Source organism: Scyliorhinus torazame, chromosome 24, assembly GCF_047496885.1.
Source record: "Scyliorhinus torazame isolate Kashiwa2021f chromosome 24, sScyTor2.1, whole genome shotgun sequence".
In the NCBI taxonomy this organism is placed as follows: Eukaryota; Metazoa; Chordata; class Chondrichthyes; order Carcharhiniformes; family Scyliorhinidae; genus Scyliorhinus; species Scyliorhinus torazame.
This window is the reverse complement of record NC_092730.1, coordinates 26,333,174-26,359,633: the sequence shown is the minus strand read 5'-3', so window position 1 is coordinate 26,359,633 and position 26,460 is coordinate 26,333,174. Positions and strand designations below refer to the sequence as shown.

The window sequence follows — 26,460 nt, the reverse complement described above, 5'->3', positions numbered from 1 at the left end:
ATCCCTCTAGCAATGAAAGACAAAATTCGATTAGCCTTCTTAATCACCTGTTGCACCTGCACACCAACTTTTTGCGACTCATGCACTAGCACACCCAGGTCCCTCTGCACAGCAGCATGTTTTAACATCTTACCGTTTAAATAATAATCCATTCTGCTGTTATTCCTCCCAAAATGGATAGCCTCACACTTGGCAACATTGAATTCCATCTGCCAGACCCTAGCCCATTCACCTAACCTATCCAAATCCTTCTGCAGACTTCCGGTATCCTCTGCACTTTTTGCTTTACCACTCATCTTAGTGTCGTCTGCAAACTTTGCCACATTGCACTTGGTCCCCAACTCCAAATCGTCTATGTAAATTGTGAACAACTGCAGGCCCAACACTGATCCTTGAGGGACCCCACTAGTTACAGGTTGCCAACCAGAGAAACACCCATTTATCCCCACTCTCTGCTTTTTGTTAGTTAACCAATCCTCTACCCATGCTACCACTTTACCCTCAATGCCATGCATCTTTAGTTTATGCAGCAACCTTTTGTGTGGCACCTTGTCAAAAGCTTTCTGGAAATCCAGATATACCACATCCATTGGCTCCCCGTTATCTACTGCACTGGTAACGTCCTCAAAAAATTCTACCAAATTAGTCAGACACGACCTACCCTTTGTGAACCTATGCTGCGTCTGCCCAAAGGGACAATTTCCCTCCAGGTGCCCCGCTATTTCCTCCTTAATGATAGATTCCAGCATTTTCCCTACAACCGAAGTTAAGCTTAGAGGCCTATAATTACCCGCTTTCTGCCGACCTCCTTTTTTAAACAGTGGTGTCACGTTTGCTACTTTCCAATCCTCTGGGGCCACCCCAGAGTCTAGTGAATTTTGATAAATTATCACTAGTGCGTTTACAATTTCCCTAGCCATCTCTTTTAACACTCAGGGATGCATCCCATCAGGGCCAGGAGACTTGTCTACCTTTAGCCCCATTAGCTTGCCCAATACTGCCTCCTTAGTGATTACAATCATCTCAAGGTCCTCACCTATCATATCTTTATTTCCATCAGTCACTGGCATGTTATTTGTGTCCTCCACTGTGAAGACTGACCCAAAAAACCTGTTCAGTTCCTCAGCCATTTCCCCGTCTCCTATTATTAAATCTCCCTTCTCATCTTCCAAAGGACCAATATTTACCTTAGCCACTCTTTTTTGTCTTATATATTTGTAGAAGCTTTTACTATCTGCTTTTATGTTCTGAGCCAGTTTACTTTCATAGTCTACCTTACTCTTCATTATAGCTTTTTTAGTAGCTTTCTGTTGTCCCCTAAAGACTTCCCAGTCCTCTAGTCTCCCACTACTTTTTGCCACTTTGTATGTTTTTTCCTTCAATTTGATACTCTCCCTCACCTCCTTAGATATCCACGGTCGATTTTTCCCCTTTCTACCGTCTTTCTTTTTTGCCGGTATGAACCTTTTCTGAACACTGTGAAAGATCGCTCGGAAGGTTCTCCACTGTTCCTCAACTGCTTCACCATGAAGTCTTTGCTCCCAGTCTACCTTAGCTAGTTCTTCTCTCACCCCATTTTAATCGCCTTTGTTTAAGCACAAAACACTAGTGTTTGATTTTACCTTGTCATCCTCCAACTGTATTTTAAATTCCACCATATTGTGGTCGCTCCTTCCAAGAGGATCCCGAACTATGAGATCATTAATCAATCCTGCCTCATTACACAGGACCAGATCTAGGACCGCTTGTTCCCTCGTAGGTTCCATTACATACTGTTCCAGGAAATTATCCCAGGCACATTCTATAAACTCCTCCTCAAGGCTGCCTTTACCAACCTGGTTAAACCAATCGATATGCAGATTAAAATCTCCCATGATAACCGCTGTACATTTCTACACGCATCCGTTATTTCTTTGCTTATTGCCTGCCCTACCATCCTGTTACTATTTGGTGGCCTATAGACTACTCCTATCAGTGACCTTTTCGCCTTACTATCCCTGATTTCCACCCAAATTGATTCAACCTTGTCCTCCATAGCACCAATATCATCCCTTACTATTGCCCAGATGCCATCCTTAAACAACAAAGCTACACCACCGCCCTTACCGTCCATTCTATCCTTTCGTATAGTCTGATACCCTTGGATATTTAACTCCCAGTCGTGACCATCTTTTAACCATGTTTCAGTAATGGCCACTAAATCATAGTCATTCACGATGATTTGCGCCATCAACTCATTTATCTTATTTCGTATACTACGAGCATTCAGGTAAAGTACACTTATGCTGTTTTTTATGTTTTTGTTATGAATCCTAACACCTTGATCAGTAACTTTTCGCAAATTATTTTTCCTCTTACCCTTTCTCCTAATTTTCCTTGTCTTTGAACCCATATCTCTACATAATAACCTGTCACGTAACCTGCTGCCTTGATCTCCATTAACCATTATACTGTCCATAGCTTTACACTTCCCTTCCCCCCAACTTGCTAGTTTAAAGTCCTTGTGACCAACCTATTTATCCTATTCGCTAGAACACTGGTCCCAGAATGGTTCAGGTGAAGACCGTCCCAACGGTACAGGTCCCTCCTGCCCCAGTACTGATGCCAATGCACCATGAAATGGAATCCCTCTTTCCCGCACCACTCCTTTAGCCACGTGTTAACTTCTCTAATTTTCTCAACCCTCTGCCAATTGGCACGTGGCTCGGGTAGGAACCCAGAGATTATAACTCTGGAGGACCTGTTCTTTAATTTAGTCCCTAGTGTTTGATAATCCCCAAACAGGTCCTCTTTCCTAGTCTTACCTATGTTGTTAGTCCCAACATGGACCACAACAACTGGATCCTCCCCCTCCCTCTCCAAAATCCTTTCAGGCCGATCAGAGATGTCCCTCACCCTGGCACCGGGCAGGCAACATACCATGCGGGACTCTCGATCTGGCTTACAAAGGATGCCATCAATCCCCCTAATTATAGAATCCCCTACAACTACCACTTGTCTTTTTGCTCCCCCCTCTTGAATGGCTTCCTGTACCACGGTGCAGTGGTCAGTCAACCCATCCTCCCTACAGCCCTCTTCCTCATCCACACAGGGAGCAAGTACCTCATACCTGTTGGACAAGGTCAAGGGCTGAGGCTCCTCAACTCCTAAACTCAGGATCCCCCTACCTGCCTCCCTTGCAGTCACATCACTCTGTCCCTGACCACTGTCCGAATTAACAGTACTTATTCTACCGGGTGTGACTGCCTCCTGAAACAAAGCGTCCAGGTAATGTTCCCCCTCCCTGATGTGCCGCAGTGTGTGCAGCTCGGTCTCCAGCTAATCAATTCTGAGCCGAAGTTCCTCGAGCAGCCAACACTTGCTGCAGATGTGGTCACTGACGGTCTCAATCCACCAGTTCCATCATCATACAGCAACAGCACATCACCTGTCCAGCCATATTCAACTAGTTAATTAATTTAAATATCTTTTTTTTTTTAATTTTGACTTGCCAATTCTTATACTCAAAGCCCCGGCCAATGAAGGCAAGCATGCTATATGCCTTCTTGACTACCTTCTCCACCTGTGTTGCCCCTTTCAGTGACCTGTGGACCTGTACTCCTAGATCTCTCTGACTTTCAATACTCTTGAGGGTTCTACCATTCACTGTATATTCCCTACCTGCATTAAACCTTCCAAAATGCATTACCTCACATTTGTCCGGATTAAACTCCATCTGCCATCTCTCCGCCCAAGTCTCCAAACAATCTAAATCCTGCTGTATCCTCTGACAGTCCTCATCGCTATCTGCAATTCCACCAACCTTTGTGTCGGCTGCAAACTTACTAATCAGACCAGTTACATTTTCTTCCAAATCATTAAAATATACCACGAACAGCAAAGGTCCCAGCACTGATCCCTGCGGAACACCACTAGTTACAGTCCTCCAATTAGAAAAGCACCCTTCCATTGCTACTCTCTGCCTTCTATGAAATGAAATGAAATGAAATGAAAATGAATGAAAATCGCTTATTCACAGTAACTTCATTAAAGCCTACTTGTGACAATAAGCGATTTTCAATTTCAATTTCAATATTGTCACAAGTAGGCTTCAAATGAAGTTACTGTGAAACGCCCCTAGTCGCCACATTCCGGCGCCTGTACGGGGAGGCTGGTACGGGAATTGAACTGTGCTGCTGGCCTTTCTTGGTCTGCTTTAAAAGCCAGCGATTTAGCCCAGTGTGCTAAACCAGGCCCTAATGACCTAGCCAGTTCTGTATCCACCTGCCAGCTCACCCCTGATCCCGTGTGTCTTCACCTTTTGTACCAGTCCACCATGAGGGACTTTGTCAAAGGCCTTATTGAAGTCCATATAGATAACATCCACTGCCCTACCTGCATCAATCATCTTAGTGACCTCTTCGAAAAACTATCAAGTAAGTGAGACACGACCTCCCCTTCACAAAACCATGCTGCCTCTCACTAATATGTCCATTTGCTTCCAAATGGGAGTAGATCCTGTCTCGAAGAATTCGCTCCAGTAATTTCCCTACCACTGACGTAAGGCTCACCGGCCTGTAGTTCCCTGGATTATTCTTGCTACACTTCTTAAACAGAGGAACAACATTGGCTATTCTCCAGCCCTCCGGGACATCACCTGAAGATAGCGAGGATCCAAAGATTTCTGTCAAGGCCTCAGCAATTTCCTCTCTCGCCTCCTTCAGTATTCTGGGGTAGATCCCATCAGGCCCTGGGGACTTATCCACCTTATTATTTTTCAAGACGCCCAACACCTCGTCTTTTTGGATCTCAATGTGACCCAGGCTATCTACACACCCTTCTCCAGACTCAACATCCACCAATTCCTTCTCTTTGGTGAATACTGATGCAAAGTATTCATTTAGTACCTCGCCCATTTCCTCAGGCTCCACACATAGATTCCCTTGCCTATCCTTCAGTGGGACAACCCTTTCCCTGGCTACCCTCTTGCTTTTTATGCACGTGTAAAAAACCTTGGGATTTTCCTTAACCGTATTTGCCAATGACTTTTCGTGACCCCTTCTAGCCCTCCTGACTCCTTGCTTAAGTTCCTTCCTATTTTCCTTATATTCCACACAGGCTTCGTCTGTTCCCAGCCTTCTAGCCCTGACAAATGCCTCCTTTTTCTTTTTGACGAGGCCTACAATATCTCTCGTTATCCAAAGTTCCTGAAATTTGCCGTATTTATCCTTCTTCCGCACAGGAACATGCCGGTCCTGAATTCCTTTCAACTGACATTTGAAAGCCTCCCACATGTCAGATGTTGATTTGCCCTCAAACATCCGCCCCCAATCTAGGTTCTTCAGTTCCCGCCTAATATCGTTATAATTAGCCTTCCCCCAATTTAAGACATTCACCCTAGGACCACTCTTATCCTTGTCCAGCAGCACTTTAAAACTTACTGAATTGTGGTCACTGTTCCCGAAATGCTCCCCTACTGAAACTTCTACCACCTGGCCGGGCTCATTCCCCAATACCAGGTCCAGTACCGCCCCTTCCCTAGTTGGACTGTCTACATATTGTTTTAAGAAGCCCTCCTGGATGCTCCTTACAAACTCCGCCCCATCTAAGCCCCTGGCACTAAGTGAGTCCCAGTCAATATTGGGGAAGTTGAAGTCTCCCATCACAACAACCCTGTTGTTTTTTTTTGGCAAAATAAATCTTGGCAAAAATGTTCATCTTAATTGACTGGACCCTGCCCGCCAAGGACTGGGGAAAGATTATCCTATCTTTGCAGATCGGTCTTGATCCTACCTACTGTAAGACTCAGAAAAGTAGTCAGGGAACAAGCACAGATAGTTACGTTTGTAAGCTTTATTAAAGATCGTGTACGGGCAGGAGAGGAGCTTTTGTCTACCCTTTACTCAAGCAGTCAGCAAAACACATCTCGGCTTACAAAGGGCCCCAACACTGATCCCAATGGGACTCCACTGGACACAGTCTTCCAGTCGGAAAAACACCCTTCGACCATCAACCTCTGCTTCCTGAGAGCAGAGGTTATATACATCGTAAGACCCTATTTACCACTCCTTAGTACCCTTCCCACTAGTCTATATTCTTGTCTTTTCCTATAAAGTAATGCTTATTCAAGACCCCCAGAGGTTTGCATGATGACGTTATTATTCCAAATGTTCGGGGAGTCTCCTGTGACTGTTGAAACTGTAGGGATTCTATACGAGGGCATATCTGTTAGCCTGACACTCCTTCAAAACTACAGGGGCGGAATCTCTGGCTGCAAACTCCCCCTTTAACTGGCTGAGGCCAACAGCCAGCCGAGATCCATGAAGACAAAGGCATCACTTTCTCTTATCAGCTATAGAACATAGAACATAGAACAATACAGCGCAGTTTGCTGCCATGAGGGCCCAGCCTTCTTTCCTGAGGGCTTTGGAAACCGACTGGGCCATTTTTACTTTGAAGACAAAGGATAGAGTGGTAACGGCTTATGACTTACAGAATATTATACAGGACTGGTACAGAAAGATTGCAATATTAGTTTTACTTAATGGTAATATGAGTGAGTATGAAATGTGATTAGCATATAATGAACATTTGTGAGTGTGCTCCCCCCCCTCCCCCACCCCCAACCCACCCACCCGGCACCTGCAGTTCCTTCCAGACGTGAGCAGTCCAGTTACCTTGAAGGTGTGAAGCCCCTGAGGTAATTGTTGGTACTTTGTGTAATGTCAGCCTGATCTCAGGCCTTAAGTCCATGATTATCACAACCAGCGTTTTGGTTTTGAGGAGGCCTAATCCGGCCAAGCCATTTGGACAGCATGTATCCTGCAGTTTCTGTTAGTCCAGGCGGAAGCCTGTGTCCGTTGACTTATCAGCTATATTCACTGGCCAACAGGACAAATGTTGACGGGAAAAACTGATGTCAGGTGGCCGTGAGATATTCCTGGGAGTGAGCTGAGCTGAGTCTGGTGTTCAAGGGCAGCACGGTGGCGCAGTGGGTTAGCCCGGTTACCTCACGGCGCCGAGGTCCCAGGTTCGATCCCGGCTCTGGGTCACTGTCCGTGTGGAGTTTGCACATTCTCACCGTGTCTGCGTGGGATTCACCCCCACAACCCAAAAGATGTGAATTGGCCACGCTAAATTGCCCCTTAATTGGAAAAAATGAATTGGGTACTCTAAATTTTTTTTAAAATGTCTGGTTTTCATGACATGAGTCTGCAACTTGATGCAGCTTTGACCAAAAGATACTCCAGACTTTGAAGTAAGTTCAATGTGATTTATTGAACCATTAGCACAGTTCTCTATGAGTTTGACTCTCCTGCTAATCTTGCTATAGTAACTCAGTCTAACTAACCAGTCTGCTCTAAGCCATGTGGTGGGTGTGATGCTCTGATCTGCCCCTGTCCTACTCTCTAAGTGTCGCCTGTGGAAAGAGACAGAGCATATGTGCCCTGTCCTTTTATATATGGGTTTTGTAATGCCCCCTTGTGGTAGTGCCACCTCTGGGTGTCTTGACTGCCCATTGGCCGTGACCTATTCTATGTGTTCATTAGCTGTATGTCTGCATGTCATGACATCTCTGGTGCTCCCTCTAGTGTTTACTTAGTTGTAGTGTATTTACATTAACCCCTTGTGTATATAGTGATGCATATCACCACACACCCCTAGATTGACTCCCCTCGCCAGGGAGTTTAGCTTGTACCCTGAAAATGAGACAAAATGTCTCTGCAGCTCCATAACATCGCCCATGTAGGGGACCGTGTCCGTCACAATGAGTAAAAGGTTGTCAGCGTACAGGGGCACTCTATGCTCCACTCCTCCCCTCACTATTCCTCGCCACTTACCTGAAGCCCTCGAGGCGATGGCCAAAGGCTTTATTGTCCATAGGAGGGGGGGTGGGGGGACATAGGGCACCCCTGTCTCGTTCCCCTATTTAATAGGAAGTACCCCGATCTTGTGGGATTGGCGTGGACACTAGCTGATGGGGTCTGTACAACAGTTGTATCCAAGACACAAACTTGGGCCCGAACACGAATCTCTCCAAGGCCGCAAAAGGATACCCCTATTCTGCCCTCCAATGCGACGATTACCTCTGGATTCCACCTCTCAGACAGGGAAAGCAGCACATTTGATAATAATAATCTTTATTAGTGTCACAAGTAGGCTTGTATTAACCCTGCGATGAAGTTACTGTGAAAATCCCCTCGTCGCCACATTCCGGCGCCTGTTCGGGTACACGGAGGGGGAATTCAGAATGTCCAATTCACCTAATTCACCACGACTTTTGTGACTTGTGGGAGGAAGCCGGAGCACCCGGAGGAAACCATTTGGCAATCAATGCACAGTACATAAGTGCCGTCCTTTAACGAAGCCCGTCTGATCTTCCCCAATAACCTGAGGGAGGCATGGCTCCAACAACAGTGCTAAGACCTTGCCCAGTATCTCAGCGTCCGCAGTGCAGCACGTAGCACAGTGGTTAGCACTGTAGCTTCACAGCGCCAGGGTCCCAGGTTCAATTCCCGGCTTGGGTCGCTGTCTGTGCGGAGTCTGCACATCCTCCCCGTGTCTGCGTGGGTTTCCTCCGGGTGCTCCGGTTTCCTCCCACTGTCCAACGACGTGCAGGTTAGGTGGATTGGCCGTGATAAATTGCCCATAGTGACCAAAAAAGGGTGGGAGGGGTTATTGGGTTACGGGTTTCGGGTGGAAGTGAGGGCTTAAGTGGGTCGGTGCAGACTCGATGGGCCGAATGGCCTCCTTCTGCACTGTATGTTCTATGTAAGTAGAGAAATAGGGCGCTACGACCCACATTCCACGGGGTCCTTATCCTTTTTTTAATAGAAGTGAAATTGATGCTTGCTTCAGCGCCTCAGGCAAGGGATCCCGAAAAGAAGGAATGTGAGGTGAGAATAAAGCTTTTCCACACGCCGAGCGGTTGGGGGCCTGGGCTGCGCTGCCTGGAAGTGGGGAGGAGGCAGGTTCAATCGAGGCCTTCGAGAGGGTGCAGGACGATTACTGGAATCGAAACAATGTGCAGGGATTACAGGGAAAAGGCAGGGGAATGGCCCTAAATCATAACGCTCATTTCGCGAGCGGGTGCAGAAACGATGGGCTGAATGGCCTCCTTAGGCGCCGTGTCAATTCCGTGACTCTTTTCTCCCACAGTGTAAATTGTTGTGATAGTTTAAGACTCTGCATTCTTGGGTCTGTTCTGATGAGTGTGAGATGAAAAACTTCGACGACACGTCCCTTTTTTCTAAAGCAACCGGCAGGTTATTAGCGACGCCCTGCCCTTGTGAGGTGGGGTGAGAGAGGGAGGGGGGAGGGGCCTCTAGGGCTCCAGCGTCACCAAAAACAGACCCCCTGGGTCATTATCACATTGCTGTTCGTGGGATCTTGCTGTGTGTAAACCGACCGTCGCGTTTCTCACATCCAAAGATGTGCAGGTTAGGTGGATTGGCAATGCTAAATTGCCCTTAGTGTCCAAAAACGTTGGGGTTACTGGGTTATGGGGATAGGGTGGAGGTGTGGGCTTAAGTGGGGCGTTCTTTCCAAGAGCCGGTGCGGACTCGATGGGCCGAATGGCCTCCTTCTGCACCGTAAATTCTACGAAATCTATTTACAACAAGTGACCACATTTCAACAAGTACTTTATTGGTTCTTGCAAGATGGAAGCGCCACAGGAATGAAAGTCCTTCTTTGGGCGGTGGTGGCAGAGGGGTCGGGGGGGGGGGTATCCTGGGCACCGGTCGGACGCTGGGGTCTTCAATACCGGGACAGTCGACACATGTCGCAGTGGCAGGATTTGGCAGTGAAGATCTCAATCTCTTCCCTCCTGATGCCGCAGGACAGCCTTACTCTCACCTGGGGGGAGGGAAGCACAGCAGGATCCCAGTCAGAGACTCAACCCAACACAGAGAGAGAGAGAGAGAAGGGGAGATAGATGGAGCAGGGGAGGGGGGAGTTGCGGAATGAGAGAGATGAGGAGAGTAGGGGCGGGGGGGGTGAGAGAAGAATGGAGGCAGGGCGAGATGATCCCGACACGGTTTCAATCGGATTACCTTCTGCATCTTGGTGATGGTGCAGCACTGCGACACGGAAGTGATGTTGTGTTTGAATCCGCTGGCCATCAGGACGGAGTACTTGGAGGGGAAGGCACTGGACTCGCAGTAACCCACACAGGCCTGGATCAGCTGGGACCCCTGGCACGTACCCTGGCGGTCACTCTTGATGGTCACATTGAAGGCTGAAAGAGAGGGGGGAGGTCGGGGGGTGGGGAGGGCGGAGCGGGAGGGTGACTCAGACGACGTAGAGGTACAGCTCACTCAGCCCACCCAGCACCCTGTATAGGAATTACCCCCCCCCGCCCCCCCAAGAGCAAGCCCCCCCCTCCCCCCCACACTCCCACCGACATGATTGAATGGCACAGCAGACTCGATGGGCCGAGTGGCTTAATTCTGCTCAAAGAAAGAACAAAGAAAATGACAGCCCAGGAACAGGCCCTTCGGCCCTCCCAGCCTGCGCCGATCCAGATCCTCGATCTAAACCTGTCGCCTATTTTCCGAGGATCTACTTCCCTCTGTTCCCTGCCCGTTCATGTATCTGTCTAGATGCATCTTAAATGATGCTATCGTGCCCGCCTCTACCACCTCCGCTGGCAAAGCGTTCCAGGCACCACCGCCCTCTGCGTAAAAAACTTTCCACGCACATCTCCCTTAAACTTTACCCCCCTCACCTTGAAATCGTGACCCCTTGTAATTGACACCCCCACGCTTGGAAAAAGCTTGTTGCTATCCACCCTGTCCATACCTCTCATGATTTTGTAGACCTCAATCAGGTCCCCCCTCAAGCTCCGTCTTTCCAACAAAAACAATCCTAATCTACTCAATCTTTCTTTATAGCTAGCACTCTCCATACCAGGCAACATCCTGGTGAACCTCCTCTGCACCCTCTCTAAAGCATCCACATCCTTCTGGTAATGTGGCGACCAGAACTGCACGCAGTATTCCAAATGTGGCCTAACCAAAGTCCTACACAACTGTAACATGACCTGCCGACTCTTGTACTCAATACCCCGTCCGATGAAGGCAAGCATGCTGTCTGCCTTCTTGACCACTCTATCGACCTGCGTTATCACCTTCAGGGTACAATGGACCTAAACTCCCAGATCTCTCTGTACATCAATTTTCCCCAGGACTCTTCCATTGACCGTACAGTCCGCTCTTGAATTGGATCTTCCAAAATGCATCACCTCGCATTTGCCTGGATTAAACTCCATCTGCCATTTCTCTGCCCAACTCCCCAATCTATCTATATTTTGCTGTATTCTCTGACAGTCCCCCTCGCTATCTGCAACTCCACCAATCTTAGTATCATCTGCAAACTTGCTAATCAGACCGCCTATACCTTCGTCCAGATCATTTATGTATATCACAAACAACAGTGGTCCGAGCACTGCTCCTATGTCTTATGGTCCTAATAGGCCACGTGCCAAGTGTCACCACGTGGCTCAGGGACTGTCTCTTGACAGATTCCTTCAGCGCCCCCCCCCCCCCCCACACCAACAATGCCATCCGTCCAGAGGGAGGATAGGCGCCTGTTTCTATCTGTGGTGGGGACATAGGAACGGGAGGAAGCCATTCAGCCCCTCGAGCCTGCCCGCCATTCAATAAGATCATGGCTGTATATAAGTATCTGTAGTGAGAGTACCTTTAAGAAATGGGTGTTTATAAATGGGTGTGTATATAAGTGTCTGTAGTGAGAGTACCTTTTAGAAATGGATGTTTACTACTGCAGTGATGTCAGAGAGTGGGTGGAGCTGGGCTGTCTGTCAGCTTTTTACATTCGTTTTAGGCTGTTTGCTGCAGGGTGTGTTTTAGTTTCGTTTTCAGAGCTGGATAGCTGCAGTCACAGCCAGAAGGGGTATTAGCCTCTCTCTCTGTAATTTAAAACTGTAAATCGCTCCTTTGGTGATTTAAAACTAATAACTGCTCTCAGTAGTGACTTTAACCTGATGTGCTTCTGTTTAAAGGTTTTTTTTAAAAAAGTCTTCTGGATGTTAAAAGGAAAGCTTAAAGGATTACTTAGTGTTGTATTCTTTGGGGGTTGTATTTGAATTGATGGTTGCGGAGATGTTCACTGTATGTTTTAAAAAGGTTAACTTGAGTTCATAGAATAAACATTGTTTTGCTTTAAAAAATACCTTTCCATTTCTGCTGTACCACACCTGTAGAGTGGGCCGTGTGCTCCCCATACCACAATCTAGTAAAAGTTGTGGGTCAGGTGAACTCCATGATCCACTTTGGGCTTCTCTAAACCCTGCCCCACAACAAATGTGACCTAACTCCGTACCTTTGGCCCACATCCCTCAATATCTTTGCTTAACAGAAATCTATCTCAGATTTAAAATGAAATGATCTAACTCCACCAGCTGTTTGTGGGAGAGGGTTCCAAACCTCTCCCACCCTTTGAGTGCAGAAATTCTTCCTAACATCTCTCCTGAACAGTCTGGCCCTCATTTTTAGACGATGCCCCCTCGTTTCAGAATCTCCAACTAGTGCAAATAGTTTATGCTTATCTATCCATGTTAATATCTTGACGACTTCGATCAGATCATCCGTTAATCTTCTAAATTCAAGAAAAAAAAGGTCTAACTTGAGTAATCTCTCTTCGTAACGCAGCCCCTGTAGTCCAGGTATCATTTTTGTAAACCTACGTTGCTGTCCCTCCAAGGCTAAAATATCCTTCCTAAGGTGTGGTGCCCAGAATTGCTCCCAGTGACTCCAAGTGGGGGCTAACCAGGGTTTTGTAAAGCTGCAGTGTAACCCCTGTGTCTTTATACTCCAATTTTAGGAAGGATGTGGAAGCTTTGGAAAAGGTGCAAAGGAGATTTACCAGGATGTTGCCTGGAATGGAGAGTAGGTCTTACGAGGAAAGGTTGAGGGTGCTAGGCCTTTTCTCATTAGAACGGAGAAGGATGAGGGGCGACTTGATAGAGGTTTATAAGATGATCAGTGGAATAGATAGAGTGGACAGTCAGAGACTTTTCCCCCGGGTGGAACAAACCATTACGAGGGGACATAAATTTAAGGTGAAAGGTGGAAGATAGAGGAGGTATATCAGAGGTAGGTTCTTTACCCAGAGAGTAGTGGGGGCATGGAATGCACTGCCTGTGGAAGTAGTTGAGTCGGAAACATTAGGGACCTTCAAGCGGCTATTGGATAGGTACATGGATTACGGTAGAATGATGGGGTGTAGATTAATTTGTCCTTAATCTAGGACAAAGGTTCGGCACAACATCGTGGGCCGAAGGGCCTGTTCTGTGCTGTATTTTTCTATGTTCTATGTTCTAATCCACGAGATATAAAGGTTAGTCATCTGGAATGTCTACAATGCTGCCTAACTCTGTATCATCCGCAAATTTGGATATGTGACTTTCTTTTCCATCATCCAAGTCATTAATGAACAGCGTGGATAATCGAGGCCCCAACACAGGTCCCTGTGGTGTACCACTGGTCACCTCCTGCCAATTGGAGTAATTACCCATACTCCCCACTCTCTGTCACCTGCCACTCAACCAAGTTCCTAACCATGTCAATAGAATTTACAGTGCTGAAGGAGGCCATTCGGCCCATCGAGTCTAAGAGCACCCTACCCAAGCCCACGTCTCCACCCTATCTCCGTAACCCCACCCAACCTTTTTGGACACTAAGGGGCAATTTAGCACGGCCAATCCACCTAACCTGCACATTTTTGGACTGTGGGAGGAAACCAGAGCACCCGGAGGAAACCCACGCAGACACGGGGAGAACGTGCAAACTCCACACAGCCAGTGACCCAAGCCGGGAATCGAACCCGGGACCCTAGCGCTGTGAAGCAACAGCGCTAACCACTGTGCCATTGTGTTGCCCTCAACTCCGTGGGCTTCCACCGTGGTGAATAGTCTCTTGTGTGGGACTTTATCAAATGGCGTCTGGAAGTCCATATAAGCGACATCCATCGACATTCCCCTTGTCCACCAACCTTAGTCACCTCTTCAAAAGAGTCAATAAGATTAGTCAGGCATGACCTTCCCTTCACAAATCCACCTTCACAAATCCATGCTGGGTCTTCCTGATCGAACAACGTTTTTCAAGGTGTTCAGCTCCCCTATCCCTGATTATAGACACCAGCAAATTCCCCACCACAGACGTTAGGCTGACTGCTCTGTAATCCCCTGGTCTCCCCCTTCCACCCTTCTTAAAAGACGGAGTGACATGAGCGATTCTCCAATCCAGAGGAACTGCTCCTGAATCTGGGAAACTCTGGAGTATTATAATTAGGGCATCTACAATGCGCTCCCCGACTTCCGTTAACACCCTCCGGTGGAAACCGTCAGATCCTGGCGATTTGTCACTTTCCAATTTCCTCGATACTGACGCTGTATTTACGTCAATTGGACTAACATTGTCCTCTATCGACTATTAATTTTGGGGGGGACTTCCGATAACTTATCCTCCTTTTAGAACATAGAACATAGAACGATACAGCGCAGTACAGGCCCTTCGGCCCACGATGTTGCACCGAAACAAAAGCCATCTAACCTACACTATGCCATTATCATCCATATGTTTATCCAATAAACTTTTAAATGCCCTCAATGTTGGCGAGTTCACTACTGTAGCAGGTAGGGCATTCCACGGCCTCACTACTCTTTGCGTAAAGAACCTACCTCTGACCTCTGTCCTATATCTATTACCCCTCAGTTTAAAGTTATGTCCCCTTGTGCCAGCCATATCCATCCGCGGGAGAAGGCTCTCACTGTCCACCCTATCTAACCCTCTGATCATTTTGTATGCCTCTATTAAGTCTCCTCTTAACCTTCTTCTCTCTAACGAAAACAACCTCAAGTCCATCAGCCTTTCCTCATAAGATTTTCCCTCCATACCAGCAACATCCTGGTAAATCTCCTCTGCACCCGTTCCAAAGCTTCCACGTCCTTCCTATAATGCGGTGACCAGAACTGTACGCAATACTCCAAATGAGGCCGTACCAGGGTTTTGTACAGCTGCAACATGACCTCCTGACTCCGGAACTCAATCCCTCTACCAATAAAGGCCAACACACCATAGGCCTTCTTCACAACCCTATCAACCTGGGTGGCAACTTTCAGGGATCTATGTACATGGACACCGAGATCCCTCTGCTCATCCACACTTCCAAGAATTTTACCATTAGCCAAATATTCCGCATTCCTGTTATTCCTTCCAAAGTGAATCACCTCACACTTCTCTACATTAAACTCCATTTGCCACCTCTCGGCCCAGCTCTGCAGCTTATCTATATCCCTCTGTAACCTGCAACATCCTTCCGCACTGTCGACAACACCACCGACTTTAGTGTTTTTTCTCCTGCAAATACTGAGGCAAAGTAATTGTTCAACCTGCCTGGCCATGTCCCCATCGTCAGTGACAATGGGCGGGATTCTCCGCAATCGGCGCGATGTCCGCCGACCGGCGCCAAAAACGGCGCGAATCAGTCCGGCATTGCGCCGTCCCAAAGGTGCGGAATTCTCCGCATCTTGAGGGGCCGAGCCCTCACCTTGAGGGGCTAGGCCCGCGCCGGACTGATTTCCGCCCCGCCAGCTGGCGGGAAAGGCCTTTGCTGCCCCGCCAGCTGGCGCGGAAATGACTTTGCCGTGTGGCACATGCGCGGGAGCATCAGCGGCCGCTCACGGCATCCCCGCGCATGCGCAGTGGAGGGGGTCTCTTCCGCCTCCGCCATAGTAGAGACCATGGCGAAAGCGGAAGGAAAAGAGTGCCCCCACGGCACAGGCCCGCCCGCGGATCGGTGGGCCCCGATCGCGAGTTTCCGTTCATAATCCTTTTTAGTAGCTCTTATAAGCTGCTTTGTGATCTTTGCTGGTCTTTATACCTATCCATTCATCCGGATCTGTGCCGTGCATTGCTTTTTTGTGAGCCCTTTATTTTAGTTTAATGCTGTCCCTAAACTCTTTAGTTGCCCATGGCCGTTTTTTTTCGTGAAGTGGAGCCTTTTCCTCTTTCCGTTTGCTCTCGTTAAATGTTTCTTTAAATATTCCTCACTGATCTCCACTTGTTTGACCCACTGACAGATCTCCCCAAGTCACTGCTGTTATTAGTTTTAAATCACCAGGATCGATTTACAGTCTTTAGATTACAGAGAGAGATTCAGACACCTTCTGGCTGTGACTGCAGTTATCCAGCTCTGAAAACGTAACTAACACACACCCTGCAGCGAACAGCCTAAAACAAAAGTAAAAAGCTGACAGACAGCCCACTCTCTGACATCACTGCAGTAGTAAACACCCATTTCTTGTGGACAGCGGACACGTCCCTGCCTCATCCCGTGAAAGTCAGCCTTACTCAAGTCTAAAACTCGAGTGTCTGAATCGTGCTTTTCGCTGACAACCCCTGGGTGAAGCTCCCCGCGGCTGGTTAAGGAAGTCGCTCAAAGCTTTCACCCCACTCTCACCAGGGGCTGGAGGATACGTCAAACCTCAGCTGTCCCTCACACTTTATCCTTGTCTCTTGTTATGGTCAGGGTTTAGAGAACCCCAAAGTGTATAATGGAGTTCCCCTGACCCACAACTTTTAATAGATTGTGGTATGGGGAGCACACGGCCCACTCTCCAGGTGTGGGACAGCAGAAATGGAAAAGTATTTTTTAAAGCAAAACAATGTTTATTCTATGAACTCAAGTTAACCTTTTTAAAACATACAGTGAACATCTTAGCAACCATCAATTCAAATACAACCCCCAAAGAATACAACACTAAGTAATCCTTTAAGCTTTCGTTTTAACATCCATCACACTTAAAACACCTTTTAACAGAAGCACATCAGGTTAAAGTCACTGCTGTTATTAGTTTTAAATTACCAGGACCGATTTACAGTCTTTAGATTAGAGAGAGAGATTCATACACCTTCTGGCCGTGACTGCAGCTATCCAGCTCTGAAAACGAAACGAAAACACACCCTGCAACAAACAGCCTAAAACGAAAGTAAAAAGCTGACAGACAGCCCAGCTCCACCCACACTCTGACATCACTGCAGTAATAAACACCCATTTCTTAAAGGTACTCTCATTACAGATATTTATATACACACCCATTTATAAACACCCATTTCTTAAAGGTACTCTCACTACAGATACTTATATACACACCCATTTATAAACACCCATTTCTTAAAGGTACTCTCACTACAGATACTTATATACACACCCATTTATAAACACCCATTTCTTAAAGGTACACTTCTTAAACACTCATTTCTTGAAGGTACTCTCACATGACACTCCTGGTTCACCCTCTCCCCTCAGCATGAGTTTCCTCCATGTCCCTGTCTCTCTTTCCCTCCCTCAGATGCTCACTGTGTCAGTCCCTCTGTTTCTGCCCCTGTGTGTGTCCCTCGCAATGCCGGTCTGCCTGACTCGCTGTCTCTCCCTCCTCCAATTCTTTCATATACTTTATGTCCATCTCTCTCCCCCAGAGAGCAGCACGGTGGCTAGCACTGTGGCTTCACAGCGCCAGGCTCCCAGGTTCGATTCCCGGCTTGGGTGACTGTCTGTGCGGAGTCTGCGCGTTCTCCCCCCGTGCCTGCGTGGGTTTCCTCCGGGTGCTCCGGTTTCCTCCCACAGTCCAAAGACGTGCAGGTTAGGTGGATTGGCCGTGATAAATTGCCCCTTAGTGTCCAAAGATGTGCAGGTTAGGTGGATTGGCCGTGCTAAATTGCCCTTAGTGATCAAAAAGGTTAGGAGGGGTTATTGGGTTACGGGGATAGGGTGGAAGTGAGGGCTGAACCAGGGGCTGGTATAGCACAGGGCTAAAACTCTGGCTTTGAAAGCAGACCAAGGCAGGCCAGCAGCACGGTTCAATTGCCGTACCAGCCTCCCCGAACAGGCGCCAGAATGTGGCGACTAGGGGCTTTTCACAGTAACTTCATTTGAAGCCTACTTGTGACAATAAGCGATTTTCATTTCATTTCATTAAGTGGGTCGGTGCAGACTCGATGGGCCGAATGGCCTTCTTCTGCACTGTATGTTCTATCCGTGGGTATCCCTCTCTCTCTCGGTCAATGAATCTGACCCCCTCCCTCTATCAGTCACTCGGTCTCTCGGTCCTCCAACTCTTTCACATTCTATATGTCATTTCGCTCCCCTATCTGTGGTATCCCGCTCTCTCTGCCAAAGAAGATGTCTCTCTCCCTCATTCTATCTCTCTGACTCTCTCCCAATTTGCCTGTCTCTCTGTCTCTTACTCCCTCTCCAACTCTGCCTCTCTCCCTGTCTCTCTCTCTCTCTCATCTCCCCATTCCCTCGCTCCCTGACCCGACTTACGGTAAAGTTGACAGCCGGGCTCCGGCTCCCCGGGATCAGGACTCGATCCCCCTGAGACCAGCAGCAGCACCAGGATCAGTCCGGATCCGCACAACTCCGGGAGTCCCGGCATCTCACGACTTCTGAGTGAAAAGCACAGTGAGAGGTCAGAATGAACTATAACCTGGGAAAGAGTGAGAATAAACTCGGGATAGAGTGAGAATAAACCCGGGATAGAGAGTGAGAATAAACCCGGGATAGAGAGTGAGAATATACCCGGGATAGAGAGTGAGAATATACCCGGGATAGAGAGTGAGAATAAACCCGGGATAGAGAGTGAGAATAAACCGGGGATAGAGTGAGAATAAACACGGGATAGAGAGTGAGAATAAACCCGGGATAGAGAGTGAGAATAAACCCGGGATAGAGAGTGAGAATAAACCCGGGATAGAGAGTGAGAATAAACCCGGGATAGAGAGTGAGAATAAACCCGGGATAGAGAGTGAGAATAAACCCGGGATAGAGAGTGAGAATAAACCCGGGATAGAGAGTGAGAATAAACCCGGGATAGAGAGTGAGAATAAACCCGGGATAGAGAGTGAGAATAAACCCGGGATAGAGAGTGAGAATAAACCCGGGATAGAGAGTGAGAATAAACCCGGGATAGAGAGTGAGAATAAACCCGGGATAGAGAGTGAGAATAAACCCGGGATAGAGTGAGAATAAACCGGGGATAGAGAGCGAGAATAAACCCGGGATAGAGAGCGAGAATAAACCCGGGATAGAGAGCGAGAATAAACCCGGGATAGAGAGTGAGAATAAACCCGGGATAGAGAGTGAGAATAAACCCGGGATAGAGTGTGAGAATAAACCCGGGATAGAGAGTGAGAATAAACCCGGGATAGAGAGTGAGAATAAACCCGGGATAGAGAGTGAGAATAAACCCGGGATAGAGAGTCAGAATAAACCCGGGATAGAGAGTGAGAATAAACCCGGGATAGAGAGTGAGAATAAACCCGGGATAGAGAGTGAGAATAAACACGGGATAGAGAGTGAATAAACCCGGGATAGAGAGTGAGAATAAACCCGGGATAGAGAGTGAGAATAAACCCGGGATAGTGAGTGAGAATAAACCCGGGATAGAGAGTGAGAATAAACCCGGGATAGAGAGTGAATAAACCCGGGATAGAGAGTGAGAATAAACCCGGGATAGAGAGTGAGAATAAACCCGGGACAGAGAGTGTGAATAAACCCGGGATAGAGAGTGAGAATAAACCCGGGATAGAGAGTGAGAATAAACCCGGGATAGAGAGTGAGAATAAACCCGGGATAGAGAGTGAGAATAAACCCGGGATAGAGAGTGAGAATAAACCCGGGATAGAGAGTGAGAATAAACCCGGGATAGAGAGTGAGAATAAACCCGGGATAGAGAGTGAGAATAAACCCGGGATAGAGAGTGAGAATAAACCCGGGATAGAGAGTGAGAATAAACCCGGGATAGAGAGTGAGAACAAAGAACAAAGAACAAAGAAATGTACAGCACAGGAACAGGCCCTTCGGCCCTCCAAGCCCGCGCCGACCATACTGCCCGACTAAACTACAATCTTCTACACTTCCTGGGTCCGTATCCTTCTATTCCCATCCTATTCATATATTTGTCAAGATGCCCCTTAAATGTCCCTATCGTCCCTGCTTCCACTACCTCCTCCGGTAGCGAGTTCCAGGCACCCACTACCCTCTGCGTAAAAAACTTGCCTCGTACATCTACTCTAAACCTTGCCCCTCTCACCTTAAACCTATGCCCCCTAGTAATTGACCCCTCTACCCTGGGGAAAAGCCTCTGACTATCCACTCTGTCTATGCCCCTCATAATTTTGTAGACCTCTATCAGGTCGCCCCTCAACCTCCTTCGTTCCAGAGAGAACAAACCGAGTTTATTCAATCGCTCCTCATAGCTTATGCCCTCCATACCAGGCAACATTCTGGTAAATCTCTTCTGCACCCTCTCTAAAGCCTCCACATCCTTCTGGTAGTGTGGCGACCAGAATTGAACACTATACTCCAAGTGTGGCCTAACTAAGGTTCTATACAGCTGCAACATGACTTGCCAATTCTTATACTCAATGCCCCGTCCAATGAAGGCAAGCATGCCGTATGCCTTCTTGACTACCTTCTCCACCTGTGTTGCCCCTTTCAATGACCTGTGGACCTGTACTCCTAGATCTCTTTGACTTTCAATACTCTTGAGGGTTCTACCATTCACTGTATATTCCCTACCTGCATTAGCCCTTCCAAAATGCATTACCTCACATTTGTCCGGATTAAACTCCATCTGCCATCTCTCCGCCCAAGTCTCCAGACAACCTAAATCCTGCTGTATCCTCAGACAGTCCTCATCGCTATCCGCAATTCCACCAACCTTTGTGTCGTCTGCAAACTTACTAATCAGACCAGTTACATTTTCCTCCAAATCATTTATATATACTACAAACAGCAAAGGTCCCAGCACTGATCCCTGTGGAACACCACTGGTCACAGCCCTCCAATTAGAAAAGCATCCCTCCATTGCTACCCTCTGCCTTCTATGGCCTAGCCAGTTCTGAATCCACCTTGCCAGCTCACCCCTGATCCCGTGTGACTTCACCTTTTGTACTAGTCTACCATGAGGGACCTTGTCAAAGGCCTTACTGAAGTCCATGTAGACAACATCCACTGCCCTACCTGCATCAATCATCTTAGTGACCTCCTCGAAAAACTCTATCAAGTTAGTGAGACACGACCTCCCCTTCACAAAACCGTGCTGCCTCTCACTAATACGTCCATTTGCTTCCAAATGGGAGTAGATCCTGTCTCGAAGAATTCTCTCCAGTAATTTCCCTACCACTGAAGTAAGGCTCACCGGCCTGTAGTTCCCGGGATTATCCTTGCTACCCTTCTTAAACAGAGGAACAACATTGGCTATTCTCCAGTCCTCCGGGACATCCCCTGAAGACAGCGAGGATCCAAAGATTTCTGTCAAGGCCTCAGCAATTTCCTCTCCAGCCTCCTTCAGTATTCTGGGGTAGATCCCATCAGGCCCTGGGGACTTATCTACCTTAATATTTTTTAAGACACCCAACACCTCGTCTTTTTGGATCACAATGTGACCCAGGCTATCTACACCCCCTTCTCCAGACTCAACATCTACCAATTCCTTCTCTTTGGTGAATACTGATGCAAAGTATTCATTTAGTACCTCGCCCATTTCCTCTGGCTCCACACATAGATTCCCTTGCCTATCTTTCAGTGGGCCAACCCTTTCCCTGGCTACCCTCTTGCTTTTTATGTAAGTGTAAAAAGCCTTGGGATTTTCCTTAACCCTATTTGCCAATGACTTTTCATGACCCCTTCTAGCCCTCCTGACTCCTTGCTTAAGTTCCTTCCTACTTTCCTTATATGCCACACAGGCTTCGTCTGTTCCCAGCCTTTTAGCCCTGACAAATGCCTCCTTTTTCTTTTTGACGAGGCCTACAATATCACTCGTCATCCAAGGTTCCCGAAAATTGCCGTATTTATCTTTCTTCCTCACAGGAACATGCCTGTCCTGTATTCCCTTCAACTGACACTTGAAAGCCTCCCACATGTCAGATGTTGATTTGCCCTCAAACATCCGCCCCCAATCTATGTTCTTCAGTTCCCGCCTAATATTGTCATAATTAGCCTTCCCCCAATTTAGCACATTCATCCTCGGACCACTCTTATCCTTGTCCACCAGTACTTTAAAACTTACTGAATTGTGGTCACTGTTACCGAAATGCTCCCCTACTGAAACATCTACCACCTGGCCGGGCTCATTCCCCAATACCAGGTCCAGTACCGCCCCTTCCCTAGTTGGACTGTTTACATATTGTTTTAAGAAGCCCTCCTGGATGCTCCTTACAAACTCTGCCCCGTCTAAGCCCCTGGCACTAAGTGAGTCCCAGTCAATATTGGGGAAGTTGAAGTCTCCCATCACCACAACCCTGTTGTTTTTACTCTTTTCCAAAATCTGTCTACCTATCTGCTCCTCTATCTCCCGCTGGCTGTTGGGAGGCCTGTAGTATACCCCCAACATTGTGACTGCACCCTTCTTATTCCTGATCTCTACCCATATAGCCTCACTGCCCTCTGAGGTGTCCTCTCGCAGTATAGCTGTGATATTCTCCCGAACAAGTAGCGCAACTCCGCCTCCCCTTTTACATCCCCCTCTATCCCGCCTGAAACATCTAAATCCTGGAACGTTTAGCTGCCAATCCTGCCCTTCCCTCAACCAGGTCTCTGTAATGGCAATAACATCATAGTTCCAAGTAGTAATCCAAGCTCTAAGTTCATCTGCCTTACCCGTAATGCTCCTTGCATTAAAACATATGCACTTCAGGCCACCAGACCCGCTGTGTTCAGCAACTTTTCCCCGTCTGCTCTGCCTCAGAGCCACACTGTCCCTATTCCCTAGTTCTCCCTCAATGCTCTCACCTTCTGACCTATTGCTCCCGTACCCACCCCCCTGCCATACTAGTTTAAACCCTCCCGTGTGACACTAGCAAACCTCGCGGCCAGGATATTTATGCCTCTCCGGTTTAGATGCAACCCGTCCATCTTATACAGGTCACACCTGCCCCGGAAGAGCTCCCAGTGGTCCAGAAAACGGAAACCCTCCCTCCTACACCAGCTGTTTAGCCACGTGTTTGTCTGCTCTATCTTCCTATTTCTAGCCTCACTGGCACGTGGCACAGGGAGTAATCCCGAGATTACAACCCTCGAGGTCCTGTCCTTTAACTTTCTGCCTAGCTCCCTGAACTCCTGCTGCAGGACCTCATGCCCCTTCCTGCCTATGTCGTTAGTACCAATATGTACAACGACCTCTGCCTGTTTGCCCTCCCCCTTCAGAATTCCCTCTACCCGTTCGGAGACATCCTGGACCCTGGCACCAGGGAGGCAACATACCATCCTGGAGTCTCTTTCACGTCCACAGAAGCGCCTATCTGTGCCCCTGACTATAGAGTCCCCTATTACTATTACTCTTCTGCGCTTTGACCCTCCCTTCTGAACATCAGAGCCAGCCGTGGTGCCACTGCTCTGGCTGCTGCTGTTTTCCCCTGATAGGCTATCCCCCCCGACAGTATCCAAAGGGGTATATCTGTTCGAGAGGGGGACAACCACAGGGGATTCCTGCACTGACTGCCTGCCCTTTCTGGTGGTCACCCATTTCTCTGCCTGCACCTTGGGTGTGACCACATTTACATAACTGCGATCTATGACGCTTTCCGCCACCTGCATGCTCCTAAGTGCATCCAATTGCTGCTCCAACCGAACCATGCGGTCTGTGAGGAGCTCCAGTTGGGTGCACTTTCTGCAGATGAAGCCACCCGGGACGCTGGAAGCCTCCCGGACCTGCCACATCTCACAGTCAGAGCACAGCACCCCTCTAACTGACATTGCGTCAATTAATTAAAATTAAAATTTGTCTTTTTTTTTTATAAATACTTTTTTTTTTTTTTTAAATTGCAAAGTTACTGTCAACTATCTGTTTCCTAGCACTAAATTTCTAATAGAAATGCGATAGCTAACTATAATACTCTCCGATCTCTGGCTTAGATATCCTCTAAATTATAATTAAGTTATTATGTTTAATTAGTTCCCAAATACTCAAATATTTTTTAAATTTAGGTTAGAATCCCAACCAGCCACTCAGGTCACAGCTTTTCTGTGATGTCGCTTCAATTTCCCCCCCGACACACACAATTTGAAAAAAGGTATAAAAGTAAAAATCACTTACTTGCCTTCTGAGTGTCTGAGATGTTCTCAGGTTCTCTCGCTGACAGAGACTGCTCCTCCACCACCGATCCTTGACCTGCACAATGCTAATAATATAATATGGCACTTACCTTACACCAATGGGTCTTATTATTAGGTTAGAGGAGGAGGGCGGGTGGGAGACACTACACGTGTAGTGTCTCGGGTTTCCTCTCCACCAGAATTTATTGGTTGGGGGGGGGGGGGCACTTGCCAGAGGTAGAACTTCCGGTTCCCGCCTTATATAAAAACAAATAAAACTGCTGTCACTACTCACCTCCAAGAAGGCCCCTGCGCACCAAAATCCAATGGGCTGCTCCTGTAAAGGTAAGGTTTTTAAACTAACTACTCACCTCCCAGAAGGCCCCTGCGCACCGCTGCCGCCGAAATCCAAAGGGCTGCTCCTGTAAAGGTAAGTGGTTTTAAATTCACTACTCACCTCCAAGAAGGCCCCTGCGCACCGCTGCCGCCGAAATCCAAAGGGCTGCTCCTGTAAAGGTAAGTGGTTTTAAACTAACTACTCACCTCCCAGAAGGCCCCTGCGCACCGCTGCCGCCGAAATCCAAAGGGCTGCTCCTGTAAAGGTAAGTGGTTTTAAATTCACTACTCACCTCCAAGAAGGCCCCTGCGCACCGCTGCCGCCGAAATCCGGGATAGAGAGTGAGAATAAACCCGGGATAGAGAGTGAGAATAAACCCGGGATAGAGAGTGAGAATAAACCCGGGATAGAGAGTGAGAATAAACCCGGGATAGAGTGAGAATAAACCGGGGACAGAGAGCGAGAATAAACCCGGGATAGAGAGCGAGAATAAACCCAGGATAGAGAGTGAGAATAAACCCGGGATAGAGAGTGAGAATAAACCCGGGATAGAGTGTGAGAATAAACCCGGGATAGAGAGTGAGAATAAACCCGGGATAGAGAGTGAGAATAAACCCGGGATAGAGAGTGAGAATAAACCCGGGATAGAGAGTGAGAATAAACCCGGGATAGAGAGTGAATAAACCCAGGATAGAGAGTGAGAATAAACCCGGGATAGAGAGTGAGAATAAACCCGGGATAGTGAGTGAGAATAAACCCGGGATAGAGAGTGAGAATAAACCCGGGATAGAGAGTGAGAATAAACCCGGGATAGAGAGTGAGAATAAACCCGGGACAGAGAGTGTGAATAAACCCGGGACAGAGAGTGAGTATAAACCCGGGATAGAGAGTGAGAATAAACCCGGGATAGAGAGTGAGAATAAACCCGGGATAGAGAGTGAGAATAAACCCGGGATAGAGAGTGAGAATAAACCCGGGATAGAGAGTGAGATTAAACCCGGGATAGAGAGTGAGAATAAACCCGGGATAGAGAGTGAGAATAAACCCGGGATAGAGAGTGAATAAACCCAGGATAGAGAGTGAGAATAAACCCGGGATAGAGAGTGAGAATAAGCCCGGGATAGTGAGTGAGAATAAACCCGGGATAGAGAGTGAGAATAAACCCGGGATAGAGAGTGAGAATAAACCCGGGATAGAGAGTGAGAATAAACCGGGGATAGAGTGAGAATAAACACGGGATAGAGAGTGAGAATAAACCCGGGATAGAGAGTGAGAATAAACCCGGGATAGAGAGTGAGAATAAACCCGGGATAGAGAGTGAGAATAAACCCGGGATAGAGAGTGAGAATAAACCCGGGATAGAGAGTGAGAATAAACCCGGGATAGAGAGTGAGAATAAACCCGGGATAGAGAGTGAGAATAAACCCGGGATAGAGAGTGAAAATAAACCCGGGACAGAGAGTGAGAATAAACCCGGGACAGAGAGTGAGAATAAACCCGGGATAGAGAGTGAGAATAAACCCGGAAAGAGAGTGAGAATAAACCCGGGACAGAGAGTGAGAATAAACCCGGGACAGAGAGTGAGAATAAACCCGGGACAGAGAGTGAGAATAAACCTGGGATAGAGAGTGAGAATAAACCCGGGATAGAGAGTGAGAATAAACCCGGGATAGAGAGTGAGAATAAACCCGGGATAGAGAGTGAGAATAAACCCGGGATAGAGAGTGAGAATAAACCCGGGATAGAGAGTGAGAATAAACCCGGGATAGAGAGTGAGAATAAACCCGGGATAGAGAGTGAGAATAAACCCGGGATAGAGTGAGAATAAACCGGGGATAGAGAGCGAGAATAAACCCGGGATAGAGAGCGAGAATAAACCCGGGATAGAGAGTGAGAATAAACCCGGGATAGAGAGTGAGAATAAACCCGGGATAGAGAGTGAGAATAAACCCGGGATAGAGAGTGAGAATAAACCCGGGATAGAGTGTGAGAATAAACCCGGGATAGAGAGTGAGAATAAA

The 26,460-nt window shown here is 47.7% G+C and overlaps 1 protein-coding gene across 1 annotated transcript in view; it reads right to left on the bottom strand.

Annotated features, from left to right (window-relative positions):
* Nucleotides 1-9,649: 9,649 nt before the first annotated feature.
* LOC140399980 (uncharacterized) overlaps nucleotides 9,650-26,460 on the bottom strand; it is a 183,638-nt gene continuing 166,827 nt past the window's right edge. Inside the window, exons 11-13 of the mRNA XM_072489481.1 lie at nucleotides 18,331-18,452; nucleotides 10,035-10,219; nucleotides 9,650-9,837 (exon numbers count right to left, since the gene is read on the bottom strand). Of these exons, the coding sequence (XP_072345582.1) occupies nucleotides 9,739-9,837; nucleotides 10,035-10,219; nucleotides 18,331-18,452 (406 nt within the window). The 3' untranslated portion in view covers nucleotides 9,650-9,738. The remainder of the gene's footprint in view (nucleotides 9,838-10,034; nucleotides 10,220-18,330; nucleotides 18,453-26,460) is intronic.